Source organism: Coregonus lavaretus (assembly GCF_964263955.1).
Source record: "Coregonus lavaretus genome assembly, chromosome: 25".
In the NCBI taxonomy this organism is placed as follows: domain Eukaryota; kingdom Metazoa; phylum Chordata; class Actinopteri; order Salmoniformes; family Salmonidae; genus Coregonus; species Coregonus lavaretus.
Window position 1 is genome coordinate 1,774,284 of NC_140012.1, and position 16,642 is coordinate 1,790,925.

Here is a 16,642-nt window from a genome sequence, read left to right on the forward strand (position 1 = left end):
TTCAAACTCAGTGCCTCTTTGCTTGACAACATGGGAAAATCAAAAGACATCAGCCAAGACCTCAGAAAATGTTTTGTAGACCTCCACAAGTCTGGTCATCCTTGGGAGCAATTTCCAAACGCCTGAAGATACCACATTCATCTGTACAAACAATAGTACGCAGGTATAAACACCATGGGACCACGCAGCCGTCACCACTCAGGAAGGAGACGCGTTCTGTCTCCTAGCGAAGAACATACTTTGGTGCGAAAAGTGCAAATCAATCCCAGAACAACAGCAAAGGACCTTGTGAAGATGCTGGAGGAAACAGGTACAAAAGTATCTACAGTGGGAGAACAAGTATTTGATACACTGCCGATTTTGCAGGTTTTCCTACTTACAAAGCATGTAGAGGTCTGTAATTTTTATCATAGGTACACTTCAACTGTGAGAGACGGAATCTAAAACAAAAATCCAGAAAATCACATTGTATATTTTTTAAGTAATTAATTTGCATTTTATTGCATCACCTACCAACCAGTAAGAATTCCGGCTCTCACAGACCTGTTAGTTTTTCTTTAAGAAGCCCTCCTGTTCTCCAATCCTTACCTGTATTAACTGCACCTGTTTGAACTCGTTACCTGTATAAAAGACACCTGTCCACACACTCAATCAAACAGACTCCAACCTCTCCACAATGGCCAAGACCAGAAAGCTGTGTAAGGACATCAGGGATAAAATTGTAGACCTGCACAAGGCTGGGATGGGCTACAGGACAATAGGCAAGCAGCCTGGTGAGAAGGCAACAACTGTTGGCGCAATTATTAGAAAATGGAAGAAGTTCAAGATGATGGTCAATCAATCACCCTCGGTCTGGGGCTCCATCCAAGATCTCACCTCGTGGGGCATCAATGATCATGAGGAAGGTGAGGGATCAGCCCAGAACTACGCGGCAGGACCTGGTCAATGACCTGAAGAGAGCTGGGACCACAGTCTCAAAGAAAACCATTAGTAACACACTACGCCGTCATGGATTAAAATCCTGCAGTGCACGCAAGGTCCCCCTGCTCAAGCCAGCGCATGTACAGGCTCGTCTGAAGTTTGCCAATGACCATCTGGATGATACAGAGGAGGAATGGGAGAAGGTCATGTGGTCTGATGAGACAAAAATAGAGCTTTTGGTCTAAACTCCACTCGCTGTGTTTGGAGGAAGAAGAAGGATGAGTACAACCCCAAGAACACCATCCCAACCGTGAAGCATGGAGGTGGAAACATCATTCTTTGGAGACGCTTTTCTGCAAAGGGGACAGGACGACTGCACCGTATTGAGGGGAGGATGGATGGGGCCATGTATCACGAGATCTTGGCAAACAACCTCCTTCCCTCAGTAAGAGCATTGAAGATGGGTCATGGCTGGGTCTTCCAGCATGACAACGACCCAAAACACACAGCCAGGGCAACTAAGGAGTGGCTCCGTAAGAAACATCTCAAGGTCCTGGAGTGGCCTAGCCAGTCTCCAGACCTGAACCCAATAGAAAATCTTTGGAGGGAGCTGAAAGTCCGTATTGCCCAGCGACAGCCCCGAAACCTGAAGGATCTGGAGAAGGTCTGTATGGAGGAGTGGGCCAAAATCCCTGCTGCAGTGTGTGAAAACCTGGTCAAGACCTACAGGAAACGTATGATCTCTGTAATTGCAAACAAAGGTTTCTGTACCAAATATTAAGTTCTGCTTTTCTGATGTATCAAATACTTATATCATGCAATAAAATACAAATTAATTACTTAAAAATATACAATGTGATTTTCTGGATTTTTGTTTTAGATTCCGTTTCTCACAGTTGAAGTGTACCTATGATACAAATTACAGACCTCTACATGCTTTGTAAGTAAGAAAACCTGCAAAATCGGCAGTGTATCAAATACTTGTTCTCCCCACTGTATATCGACAGTAAAACAAGTCCTATATCGACATAACCTGAAAGGCCACTCAGCAAGGAAGAAGCCACTGCTCCAAAACCACCATAAAAAAGCCAGACTACAGTTTGCAACTGCACATGGGGACACAAAACTTACTTTTTGGAGAAATGTCCTCTGGTCTGATAAAACAAAAATAGAACTGTTTGGCCATAATGACCATCGGTACGTTTGGAGGAAAAAGGGGGTAGCTTGCAAGCCGAAGAACACCATCCCAACCGTGAAGCACGGAGGTGGCAGCATCATGCTGTGGGGGTCCTTTGCTGCAGGAGGGACTGGTGCACTTCACAAAATAGTTGGCATCATGAGGAAGGAAAAGTATGTGGATATATTGAACCAACATCTCAAGAATCAGTCAGGAGGTTAAAGCTTGGTCGCAAATGGGTCTTCCAAATGGAAAATGACCCCAAGCATACTTCCAAAGTTACGGCAAAATGGCTTAAGTCAAGGTATTGGAGTGGCCATCACAAAGCCCTGACCTCAATCCTATAGAAAATGTGTGTGCAGAACTGAAAAAGCGTGTGTGAGCAAGGAGGCCTACAGACCTGACTCAGTTACACAAGCTCTGTCAGGAGGAATGGGCCAAAATTCACCCAACTTATTGTGGGAAGCTTGTGGAAGGCTACCCGAAACGTTTGACCAATGTTAAACAATTTAAAGGCAATGCTACCAAATAGTAATTGAGTGTATGTAAACTTCTGACCCACTGGGAATGTGATGAAAGAAATAAAAGCTGAAATAAATCATTATCTCTACTATTATTCTGACATTTCACATTCTTAAAATATAGTGGTGATCCTAACTGCCCTAAAACAGGGAATTCTTACTAGGATTAAATGTCAGGGATTGTGAAAAACTGAGTTTAAATGTATTTGGCTAAGGTGTATGTAAACTTCCGACTTCAACTGTAAATGTATTTGGCTAAGGTGTATGTAAACTTCCGACTTCAACTGTATCTTGCCAACAGATAAATGAAGTATAGTATGATGGGGAGATCGAGGAGAACGGGTGAGTTGATGAGTGAGGGAAAGTGAATGATGCATAATTATGTAATCAACAATTGTGAATGGAAAACAGGGCGGGCCATTCTATTCTAATTATCATCTCAAAACTAGTGTACCCTATATCATACCACCGAATCAAGGCACTCTTATGAGTCTACACTATGCCTACTTGGAGTAGGCTACACAGTGAAAGCGTGCATCATTTACAATGGCAAGACCAAGATGAATGGATGCACATGCTGTGTTAGCGTTGCTACAAGTACTGAATGAAAATGATTCAGATAATCTCTGATGATTATTACAGTGCATACGGAAAGTATTCAGACCCCTTGAATTTTTCCACATTATGTTACATTACATTCTAAAATGGGTTAAATAATTTTTCCACTCATCAATCTACACAGAATACCCCATAATAACAAAGCGAAAACAGGTTTTTAATTAAAAAATAAACGTATTTTAATACGAATTCAGACCCTTCTCTATAAGACTCGAAATTGAGCTCAGGTGCATCCTGTTTCCATTGATCATATTGGGCTCCCGAGTGGCGCAGCGGTCTAAGGCACTGCATCTCGGTGCTTGAGGCGTCACTACAGACCCCCTGGTTCGATTCCAGGCTGTATCACAACCGGCCGTGATTGGGAGTCCCATAGGGCGGCGCAAAATTGGCCCAGCGTCGTCCGGGTTTGGCCGGTGTAGGCCGTCATTGTAAATAAGAATTTGTTCTTAACTGACTTGCCTATTTAAATAAAGGTAAAAAAAAAAACATCCTTGAGATGTTTCTACAAATTGATTGGTGTCCACCTGTGGTAAATTCTATTGATTGGACATGATTTGGAAAGGAACACATTTGTCTATTTAAGGTCCCACAGTTGACAGTGCATGTCAGAGCAAAAACCAAGCCATGAGGTCGAAGGAATTGTCCATAGAGCTCAGACAGGATTGTGTCGAGGCACAGATCTGGGGAAGGGTACCAAAAAATTAGTGCAGCATTGAAGGTCCCCAAGAACACAGTGGTCTCCGTCAATCTTAAATGGAAGAAGTTTGAAACCGCCAAAACTCTTCCCAGAGCTGTCCGCCTGGCCAAACTGAGCAATCGGGGGAGAAGGGCTTAGTGAGGGAGGTGACCAGGAACCCGATGGTCAATCTGACAGAGCTCCTGAGTTCCTCTGAGCAGATGGGAGAACCTTCCAGAAGGACAACCATCTCTTCAGCACTCCACCAATCAGGCCTTTATGGTAGAGTGGCCAGACGGAAGCCACTCCTCAGTAAAAGGCACATGACAGCCCTCTTGGAGTTTGCCAAAAGACACCTAAAGGACTCTCAGACCATGAGAAACAAGATTCTTTGGTCTGATGAAACCAAGATTGAACTCTTTGGCCTGAATACCAATCGTCACGTCTGGAGGAAACCTGGTACCATCCCTACGGTGAAGCATGGTGGTGGCAGCATCATGCTGTGGGGATGTTTTTCAGGGGCAGGGAGACTAGTCAGGATCGAGGGACTGGGAGACTGCCCAGAGAGCTCAGGACCTCGGACTGGGGCGAAGGTTCACCATCAAACAGAACAACGACCCTAAGGACACAGCCAAGACAATGCAGGAGTGGCTTCAGGACAAGTCTCTGAATGTCCTTGAGGGCCCAGCCAGAGCCCGGACTTGAACCTGATCGAACATCTCTGGAGAGACCTGAAAATAACTGTGCATCCAACCTGACAGAGCTTGAGAGGATCAGCAGAGAAGAATGGGAGAAACTCCCCAAATACCGGTGTGCCAAGCTTGGAGCATCATACCCAAGAAGACTCAAGGCTGTAATCGCTGCCAAAGGTACTTTAACAAAGTACTGAGTAAAGGGTCTGAATACTTATATAAATGTGATATTTCAGTTTTTAATACATCTGCTAAAATTTCTAAAGACCTGTTTTTGCTTTGTCATTATGGGGTATTGTGTGTAGATAGATTTTTTTTTAAAGCATTTTAGAATAAGGCTGTAATGTAACAAAATGTGGAAAAAGTCAAGGGGTCTGAATACTTTCGGAATGCACTATACATGATAGCTTGAGGACAAACAGGACCAAAGTAAAATGGTACGAGGAAGTTTAAAATGGTGGTTGATGAGGCATCTACTGTCCCTCGCTACCCTCGGTCTGCATCCCAAAGGGTCCTCTATTCCCTACATAATGCACTACTTTTGACTAGAGCCCTACTGGCCCTGGTCTAAAGTAGCACACTAAATAGGGAATAGGGTGCCATTTGGGACGTAGCCTCGCGACATAGTTTCTCGGTCTCCACCTCCCATTCTCTTTTTTTCTCTTTTTTTTCTTTTTCTGTCTCTATCTCCCTCGTTCCCTTTCTGTCATCTTCATCTTTTAATAATCCCTATTTTCACTCTCTCTCGGTATCTCCCTCTCCTCTCCCTCTTTTTCTCTCTCAGTATCTCCTTCTCCTTTGTTATACATCCCACTCTCTCGCTCTTTCTCTCAGTATTCCCCCCTCTCTCATAACTCCCTCTCCTGCTTTGAGAGAAGAATATAGATCACAGGGCTGGTATAGTACCTTGATGGTCCCAGCCCCTCTCCTAGGTTGCCTGAGCTAGATGCCGCACAACTTCCCTTATCTTCTTACAAAGTATCAGGTAATGCTATCATTGTTTAGAATTACTTGGTAAGATATATGTCGCTCTGATAATCCGCACAGCGCCTAGCCAGCTCATGACTGACCCTCGCGAGCAAGCAGAACTTGTCTGAGGAAAAACAAGAGGGGCCTCAGAGGCAGGAAGGCAAATCTGAGCCTGACCTCCCTACACAGTAAAATCGCAAGAGTTAATTCAAATTCTATGGAATCAAATTGAACAATATTTTGGGGGTTATATGGTCCCACCCCCATTTTGTGTTAAAACTACTCTGGTCATGGTGTTGATATATAAAACAACACAAAATGGAGTAAATATCCAACTCTCAGAGAGTTTCTTAAATTTAAAGCCAATTGTTATTTTACTATTTTCAGCTTCGTTTTTTAACAACTCCCTGACCATTTTACACTTTTCTGTGTTGTTTTGAATTAACAATCAACTCCAGCAGAGTACATTTCTCTTTCGGTTTACTTCCTTTGAGTTATAACGGTGTAAAGCCTTATTTGAATATTTCTTAATGTGTCATGTTATGATGGTTTGCAATGTGATACCCAATCTCTATTGGAATCCGACTTACAGGAATATATCCAGCACTTTCACATCACCCACAATTTACATATAAAATACCTGTCTAGTAGGGATGAAAATACAGTACATGGGGACTACCTATAGTGCCTTGCAAAAGTATTCATCCCCCTTGGCGTTTTTCCTATTTTGTTGCATTACAACCTTTTGCTATAAAGCCCCTAAATAAGATCTAGTGCAACCAATTACCTTCAGAAGTCACATAATTACTTAAATAAAGTCCTCCTGTGTGCAATCTAAGTGTCACATGATTTGTCACATGATCTCAGTAAATATATACCTGTTCTGAAAGGCCCCAGAGTCTGCAACACCACTAAGCAAGGGGCACCACCAAGCAAGCGGCACCATGAAGACCAAGGAGCTCTCCAAACAGGTCAGGGACAAAGTTGTGGTGAAGTACAGATCATGGTTGGGTTATAAAAAAATATCAGAAACATCCCACGGAGCACCATTAAATCCATTATTAAAAGAATATGGCAACACAACAAACCTGCCAAGAGAGGGCCACCCACCAAAACTCACGGACCAGGCAAGGAGGGCATTAATCAGAGAGGCAACAAAGAGACCAAAGATAACACTGAAGGAGCTGCAAAGCTCCACAGCGGAGATTGGAGTATCTGTTCATAGGACCACTTTAAGCCGTACACTCCACAGAGTTGGGCTTTACGGAAGAGTGGCCAGAAAAAAGCAATTGCTTAAAGAAGAAAATAAGCAAACACGTTTGGTGTTCACCAAAAGCCACGTGGGAGACTCCCTAAACATATGGAATAAGGTACTCTCGTCAGATGAGACAAAAATTGAGCTTTTTGGCCATCAAGGTTAAACGCTATGTCTGGCACAAACCCAACACCTCTCATCACCCCGAGAACACCATCCTCATAGTGAAGCATGGTGGTGGCAGCATCATGCTGTGGGGATGTTTTTCATCGGCAGGGACTGGGAAACTGGTCAGAATTGAAGGAATGATGTATGGCGCTAAATACAGGGATATTCTTGAGGGAAACCTGTTTCAGTCTTCCAGAGATTTGAGACTGGGACGGAGGTTCACCTTCCAGCAGGACAATGACCCTAAGCATACTGCTAAAGCAACACTCAAGTGGTTTAAGGGGAAACATTTAAATGTCTTTGAATGGCCTAGTCAAAGGCCAGACCTCAATCCAATTGAGAATCTCTGGTATGACTTAAAGATTGCTGTACACCAGCAGAACCCATCCAACTTGAAGGAGATGGAGCAGTTTTTCCTTGAAGAATGGGCAAAATTCCCAGTGGCTAGATGTGCCAAGCTTATAGAGACATACCCCAATATACTTGCAGCTGTAATTGCTGCAAAAGGTGGCAAAATTAGTTATGCACGCTCCAGTTTTCTGTTTTTTTTTTGTCTTATTTCTTGTTTGTTTCACAATAAAAAATATTTTGCATCTTCAAAGTGGTAGGCATGTTGTGTAAATCAAATGATACAAACCCCCCAAAAATCCATTTTAATTCCAGGTTGTAAGGCAACAAAATAGGAAAAATGCCAAGGGGAGTGAATACTTTCACAAGCCACTGTACAACATGTCAACTGGAACAACTGTCTCGCTAACAGTGCAGTCCAACCACTTCCAGATTGGATTAGTTTAGAAAAATGTATGTTTCTTATCTTTGTGTAGCATAAGATCAACAATAATCGATGTACATGCGAAAACACAGCTATTTAAAAATCAACCTGCAACAGAACATGCTGGGAAATGTGACAATGAGGTCCCTCCCACATCTGTGGATAACGCCATAGATTTAACTCCCCGTCTCTGGTTACTCTTAATGGAGTTAAAAGTACTCTGTCCCAATCAACTACCGTTATTAACAATAAGTCCAGGAAGCGTATCACTCTCTTGAGCACGTGTCAAACTCATTCCATGGAGGGCCGAGTGTCTGCGGGTTTCCGCTCCTCCCTTGTACTTGATTGATCAATTAAGGACGCTAATTAGTAAGGAACTCCCCTCACCTGTTTGTCTAGGTATTAATTGAAAGGGGGGAAAAAACAACAACAGACACTAGGCCCTCCATGGAATGAGTTTGACACCCCTACTCTTGAGGATTAAGAGAACTCCCAGTAGAGTCAATATAACCTTTTTTTTTTCACACTGTGATTTCAACTATCCTTAATTTACTGTGTGTAGAGAAATAAACAGGATTTATTTATTTTTTAACCTCCCTACACGGTCCACTGCCCAATCAGGGATACATGAACAGCTGGGAACATGAAAAGCACAGGGCTAACGTGTCAGAAAACATAAAGTCAAACTATTTCAGTGTGACATCCAGATTCTCCTGTGTGAACTCCTTGTTTGTGTTTATTCGTTTCTTGTGTCACCGCCATCTGTCGTTCCATATATGTGCTCTCCTACCTGGGAAAATTCCACTCCAGAATGCTGGCTTTTGGCTTATAATAAATAAATAATATGCCATTTAGCAGATGCTTTTATCCAAAGCGACTTACAGTCATGCGTGCATACATTTTTATTTTGTGTATGGGTGGTCCTGGGGATCGAACCCACTACCTTAGCATTACAAGCGCTGTGCTCTACCAGCTGAGCTACAGAGGACCACAGTGTGAAGCTACAGAGGACTTCACACTGTAAGGTGTCCGTGGGATTTCAATGATGTTTCAGTGAAGGAAGAGTCCCCCAATCCCCTACTACACTTATCAGAGAAGCGGGCTTATGGCCAACGACTTTCAGATACAATGTCTTACTGTCTCCCACACACACTTGCAGTGCTACATCCACTCCTTGGTTTCTTAAATAGGGCCAATGATGCTCTGTACAAAAAGCCTTGCTAGACACTTTGGCAAAAGAGAATCAAGGCTGAGAAAAAACGTAAGTCACAGTGTGTGTGCGTGTGTAAATGTGAGCTTACATCTGTGTGTGCTTGCATGCGTAATGCAGTATTTCTACGATTAAAGAGATCTAATTGAAAAGATTCAAAGATAGAAAGTGAAGGAGAAAGAGCGACAGAAATAGACAGGAGTAAATAAATTGAGGTATAAGACAATGATGTGGAGAGAATGAGCGACCTTCACCAAGACGGAGGGGGAAAGAGGAAAAGAACAGATGAAGAATGGAACCATGTGAGGTTTCAGTGAATACGTCCGAAATGGCACCCTATTCCCTATTGTGCACTACTTTCGTCACAAGAAGTGAACTATAGAGGGAATAGGGTGCCATTTGGAATGCAGCCAGTGAAATACACTACAGGTCAAAAGTTTTAGAACACCAACTCATTCAAGAGTTTTTCTTTATTTTTTACTATTTTCTACATTGTAGAATAATAGTGAAGACATCAAAACAATGAAATAACACATATGGAATCATGTAGTAACCAAAAAAGTGTTCAACAAATCAAAATATATTTTATATTTGAGATTCTTCAAATAGCCACCCTTTGCCTTGATGACAGCTTTGCACACTCTTTGCATTCTCTCAACCAGCTTCATGAGGTAGTCACCTGGAATGCATTTCAATTTACAGGTGGGCCTTGTTAAAAGTTAATTTGTGGAATTAATGCGTTTGAGCCAATCAGTCGTGTTGTGACAAGGTAAGGGGGTTTACAGAAGATAACCCTATTTGGTAAAAGACTACGTAAATATTATGGCAAGAACAGCTCAAATAAGCAAAGAGAAACGACAGTCCATTACTTTAAGACATGAAAGTCAGTCAATACTAAACATTTCAAGAACTTTGAAGGTTTATTCAAGTGCAGTCGCAAAAACCACCAAGCGCTATGATGAAACTGGCTCTCATGAGGACCGCCGCAGGAATGGAAGACCCAGAGTTACCTCTGCTGCAGAGGATGTTCATTAGAGTTACCAGCCTCAGAAATTGCAGCCCAAATAAATGCTTCACAGAGTTCAAGTAACAGACACATCTCCACATCAACTGTTCAGAGGGGACTGTGTGAATCAGGCGTTCATGGTTGAATTGCTGCAAAGAAACCACTAATAAAGGAAACCAATAATAAGGAATGACCTGCTTGGGCCAAGAAACACGAGCAATGGATCGGTGGAAATGTGTCCTTTGGTCTGGAGTCCAAATTTGAGATTTTTGAGATGCGGTGTGGGTGAACGGATGATCTCAGCATGTGTATTTCCCACCATAAAGCATGGAGGAGGAGGTGTTATGGTGTGGGGCTGCTTTGCTGGTGACACTGTCTGTGATTTATTTAGAATTCAAGGCACACTTAACCAGCATGGCTACCACAGCATTCTGCAGAGATATGCCATCCCATCTGGTTTGGGCTTAGTGGGACTACTTGTTTTTCAATAGGACAATGACCCAACACACCTCCAGGCTGTGTAAGGGCTATTTTACCAAGAAGGAGAGTAAAGGAAATCACACTACAAACAATCACCCTCATGCTCTTAAGGAAATCGAGAATGTCATGGATACATTAGAACTAGTAGATATATGGAGGCTTAAATATCCTGATCTAGTGAGATATACATGGCGGAGACTCAATCAAGCTAGTCGTCTTGAATTCTTTCTTATGTCATTCTCATTGGCACCAAAAGTTTAAAAAGTGTTGATAGGGGACAGAATGCGGTCGGACCATCATATAATTGCATGTGGGGAGAACAAGTATTTGATACACTGCCGATTTTGCAGGTTTTCCTACTTACAAAGCATGTAGTGGTCTGTCATTTTTATCATAGGTACACTTCAACTGTGAGAGACGGAATCTAAAACAAAAATCAAGAAAATCACATTGTATGATTTTTAAATAATTAATGTGCATTTTATTGCATGACATAAGTATTTGATCACCTACCAACCAGTAAGAATTCCGGCTCTCACAGACCTGTTAGTTTTTCTTTAAGAAGCCCTCCTGTTCTCCACTCATTACCTGTGTTAACTGCACCTGTTTGAACTCGTTACCTGTATAAAAGACACCTGTCCACACACTCAATCAAACAGACTCCAACCTCTCCACAATGGCCAAGACCAGAGAGCAAGGACATCAGGGATAAAATTGTAGACCTGCACAAGGCTGGGATGGGCTAAAGGACAATAGGCAAGCAGCTTGGTGAGAAGGCAACAACTGTTGGCGCAATTATTAGAAAATGGAGGAAGTTCAAGATGACGGTCAATCACCCTCGGTCTGGAACTCCATGCAAGATCTCACCTCGTGGGGCATCAATGATCATGAGGAAGGTGAGGGATCAGCCCAGAACTACACGGCAGGACCTGGTCAATGACCTGAAGAGAGCTGGGACCACAGTCTCAAAGAAAACCATTAGTAACACACTACGCCGTCATGGATTAAAATCCTGCAGCGCACGCAAGGTCCCCCTGCTCAAGCCAGCGCATGTCCAGGCCCGTCTGAAGTTTGCCAATGACCATCTGGATGATCCAGAGGAAGAATGGTCTGATGAGACAAAAATATAGCTTTTTGGTCCAAACTCCACTCGCCGTGTTTGGAGGAAGAAGAAGGATGAATACCACCCCAAGAACACCATCCCAACCGTGAAGCATGGATGTGGAAACATCATTCTTTGGGGATGCTTTTCTTCAAAGGGGACAGGACGACTGCACCATATTGAGGGGAGGATGGATGGGGCCATGTATCGCGAGATCTTGGCCAACAACCCTCTTCCCTCAGTAAGAACATTGAAGATGGGTCGTGGCTGGGTCTTCCAGCATGACTATGACCCAAAACACACAGCCAGGGCAACTAAGGAGTGGCTCCGTAAGAAGCATCTCAAGGTCCTGGAGTGGCCTAGCCAGTCTCCAGACCTGAACCCAATAGAAAATCTTTGGAGGGAGCTGAAAGTCTGTATTGCCCAGCGACAGCCCCGAAACCTGAAGGATCTGGAGAAGGTCTGTACAGAGGAGTGGGCCAAAATCCCTGCTGCAGGGTGTGCAAACCTGGTCAAGACCTAAAGGAAACGTATGATCTCTGTAATTGCAAACAAAGGTTTCTGTACCAAATATTAAGTTCTGCTTTTCTGATGTATCAAATACTTATGTCATGCAATAAAATGCTAATTAATTACTTAAAAATCATACATTGTGATTTTCTGGATTTTTGTTTTAGATTCCATCTCTCACAGTTGAAGTGTACCTATGATAAAAATTACAGACCTCTACATGCTTTGTAAGTAGGAAAACCTGCAAAATCGGCAGTGTATCAAATACTTGTTCTCCCCACTCTCTCTCTCTCTCTCTCTATATATATATATATATATATATATATATATATATATGCGAGAAAAAAAACATCGGGGATTGGAAGTGATGCAGACAATTACATTGATGGAAATTACCATCTATCTGAAATATTAAAGCTGATCTACCCCCTAAAAAAAAAAAAGGAGAGTGATGGATTGCTGCATCAGATGACCTGGCCTCCACAATCCCCCGACCTCAACCCAAATGAGATGTTTTGGGATGAGTCGGACAGAAGAATGAAAGAAAAGCAGCCAATAAGTGCTCAGCATATGTGGGAACTCCTTCAAGACTGTTGGAAAAGCATTCCAGGTGAAGCTGGTTGAGAGAATACAAAGCTGTCATCAAGGCAAAGGGTGGCTATTTGAAGAATCTCAAATATAAAATATATTTTGATTTGTTTAACACTTTTTTGGTTACTTCATGATTCCATATGTGTTATTTCATAGTTTTGATGTCTTCACTATTATTATACAACGTAGAAAATAGTAGAAAATTAAGAAAAACCCTTGAATGAGTAGGTGTTCTAAAACTTTTGACTGGTGCTGTATATAAAGTGTAATATTGTGATGCAAACTCAAAATTGAATACATTTCCACTCTATATCTGACATGGTACAGGTGTGTTCTTTTTTTTAAAGACCATAACCATGTATGTGATGTATATACTTTCGTTTCAAAGTAGCTTTGTTTAAGACTACCAAGAAACACTTTGTGACCCTGATTTAGCCCACTGCAGTAAAAGGTTAATGTACAAGTCAAAGGTAAAGGTCAGGGGAAGGAATTCAAGTGCTCTCAGATTACTATTCAGCCACAGTGTGAATGCCATTGTATTACACGAGTGCCTCCTTTCATGACGTTAGAGGAACTCATCTTTATACATATTTAGACTATGGTTTATACAAGGTAGCCTTTTGAGGGGGGGTTTCTTCAGCAGCAGCAATACATTAATGTATGGTCCTAACCAACTGTGCTATTTTGTGTATTTTTCCCATTGTTTGTAACTTATTTTCAACATAATGTTGCAGCTACCGTCTCTTATGCCGAAAGAGCTTCTGGATATCAGAACAGCGATTACTCACCTTGAACTGAACGAGTCCGACGCAAAGGATATACTGCTTCTCCGAGACCAGACCCAAATCCCAGTCATTCGCGTGAAGAAAATACGGAAATACAGGGGGCGGAGATCGGGGTGCCGTGTGAGAATTTGTCGGCGAGTGGGTAACCCGCCTCTACCATCTGTTCTATTGGCCAACGTGAAATCACTGGAGAATAAACTGTATGATCTCCGTTCGAGACTATCCTACCAACGGACATTAAAAACTGTAATATCTTATGTTCCACCGAGTCGTGGCTGAACGACGACACGGATAATATACAGTTGGCTGGGTTTTCCGTGCATTGGCAGGACAGAACAGCTACGTCTGGCAAGATGAGGGGTGGGGGTATGAGTCTATTTCTCAATAACAGCTGGTGCGCGATGTCTTATATTAAGGAAGTCTCGAAGTATTGCTCACCTGAGGTAGAGTACCTCATGATAAGCTGTAGACCACACTATCTACCAAGAGAGTTTTCATCTATATTTTTCATAGCCGTCTATTTACCACCACGAACCGATGCTGGCACTAAGACCGCACTCAACAAGCTGTATAAGGCCATAAGCAAACAAGAAAATGCTCATCCAAAAGCGGTGCCCCTAGTGGCTGAGGACTTTAATGCGTGTGATCACGCTCTCCGTAGCCGATGTGAGCAAGACCTTTAAACCATGTCAACATTCACAAGGCCGCGGGGCCTGACGGATTACCAGAACGTGTACTCAGAGCATGCGCAGACCAACTGGAAAGTGTCTTCACTGATATTTTCAACCTCTCCCTGACCGAGTTTGTAATACCTACATGTTTCAAGCAGACCACCATAGTCCCTGTGCCCAAGAAAGCGAAGGTAACCTGCCTAAATAACTACCGCCCTGTAGCACTCATGTCGGTTGCCATGAAGTGCTTTGAAAGGCTGGTAATGGCTCACATCAACACCATCATCCCGGAAACCCTAGACCCACTCCAATTCGCTTTCCGCCCCAACAGATCCACAGATTATGCAATCTCAATCGCACCCCACGCTGCCCTTTCCCACCTGGACAAAAGGAACACGTACGTGAGAATGCTGTTCATTGACTACAGCTCAGCGTTCAACACCATAGTGTAGACCCTGGGACTAAACACCTCCCTCTGCAACTGGATCCTGGACTTCTTGACGGGCCGCCCCCAGGTGGTAAGGGTAGGCAACAACACATCTGCCACGCTGATCCTCAACACGCGGGCCCTTCAGGGGTGCGTGCTTAGTCCCCTCCTTTACTCCCTGTTCACCCACGACTGCATGGACAAGCACGACTCCAACACCATCATTAAGTTTGCTGATCACACAACAGTTGTAGGCCTGATCACCGACAACGATGAGACAGCCTATAGGGAGGAGGTCAGAGACCTGGCAGTGTAGTGGCAGGACAACAACCTCTCCCTCAACGTAAGCAAGACAAAGGAGCTGATCGTGGACTACATGAAAAGGAGGGCCAAACACGCCCCTATTCACATCGACGGGGCTGTAGTGGAGTGGGTCAAGATTTTCAATTTCCTTGGTGTCCACATCACCAACAAATTATCATGGTCCAAACACACCAAGACAGCCGTGAAGAGAGCACGACAATACCTTTTCCCCCTCAGGAGACTGCAAAAATGTGTCAAAGACTCCAGTCACCTAAGTCATAGACTGTTCTCTAAATATCTTCTAAACTCTATTTCTTGAACTGCATTGTTGGTTAAGGGCTTGAAAGTAAGCATCTACACGCATGTGACAAATACATTTGATTTGATTTGATTGGGCACCAGCTCCACCAGCTCTCCAATGCAATCAGCCAGACAGAACAAACGCTAGAGCTCTTGTGAAACACTCTATATCATTTGCACACACAGACACAAACAAACCCTCCCTTTTAGAAAAGCAGACTTACGTGTTCTGAAGCGGTGGTGTGGGCGTGTGGCGGGACCTTTCTCAGAGCGTCCAGGGTCCCAGTGCCCGGTGGGCTTGGCTGGGGGAGATGGTGGAAAAGTTGGTGGTAGCGCCTTGGTTGTCGTGTTGGCGATAGCGGTTGTGCTAGTGGCTTTGGTGGTTGTGAAGGTTGGACCGGATCGCGAGTTCGGGGGGTCCTTATCCTTCCGACCGTTGGCTGTGCCGCCTACCCGCCGTACCGTGGTGCTGTGCGGCGTCACTTCTTTACCCCCGGGCGGGGGAAGTCGTGTGGTGCGGGTGCCACTGCCGACCCGGTTGTGGAGGTGTGGGGCAGAGTGGTTGGAGGGCAGACCAAATTGAGTTCTCGGGGCTGGGACCGTGCCGTTGGCTGCTAGAGGGGTGGTGGAGACCACCGCTGTGGTGGTGGTCTTCATAGTCGTGGTCATAGTGTCTGGTTGCTTGGGTGGAGCGCTGGGTTCAGAGAGAAAGATGGGGTCCTGCCCTATGCCCTTGGCATCCACTAGGTCCGTGGGCACATAGTCTTGAACGGAGCCCACTACAATCCATTTGAGTAGCATGAGACTGAGGCCCAGGCCCACGAAGCCCATCACCAATGGCACTGCACACAGCCAGGTCTGCTGGCGGTGCCACACCGCACAGGGCCCACAGCGAAGAGGCCCCGGGGCCTCAGGGGAGGCCTCTTCGCCCCTGGGTTCCTCCAGGGTCATGGCCCCCAGAGTGCTCGCTCCCGAGCGCTCACTCATCCTGCTGATGCTGTCAAAGGTCAGCGAGGGGATGGGGCACGGAACCAATACTGGGCATCTTACCAATTCACCCACACAAAATTCCTACATTTATACCCACACACAAATGGACACAAGAGAGCACCCACAGACATGTACAAGTAATTACAAGCCAAGCAGCTCATACGGATGCACATGTAAGCAAATATACACTCCCTCTGGCGCTGAGCTAGCTAAGTACACACACAAACAAACACAGACACACACATACACACACACAGGTTGGACACGGGTAGGTGAGAGTGCTGAACGGCGGGGCAAGCCTTGCTGTAGTTAGGTGGAAATGAAATGACGGTAAATCCCAAGATGCTTTACTCTCCCGTGAGAAAAAATGCAGAAGAAAAAGGCAGGCAGGAGGGTATCGATCCATGGTGTGGCAATTTTCAGACCAGAGCTGTACATCCCGTTTGTGTCTGTCAATGAGAAACAAGCCAGGAAAGGCAGCAACCCTCCTCTGCAGCT

General features: G+C 44.2%; 1 protein-coding gene across 1 annotated transcript in view; it reads right to left on the reverse strand.

The window, feature by feature from the left end:
* LOC311100511 (pro-neuregulin-3, membrane-bound isoform-like) overlaps positions 1-16,141 on the reverse strand; it is a gene marked incomplete at both ends in the record, with an annotated part of 420,377 nt that extends 404,236 nt beyond the window's left edge. Inside the window, one exon of the mRNA XM_084141433.1 lies at positions 15,379-16,141. Coding sequence (XP_083997559.1) covers positions 15,379-16,141 — 763 coding nt within the window. The remainder of the gene's footprint in view (positions 1-15,378) is intronic.
* Between the last annotated feature and the right edge of the window lie 501 nt (positions 16,142-16,642).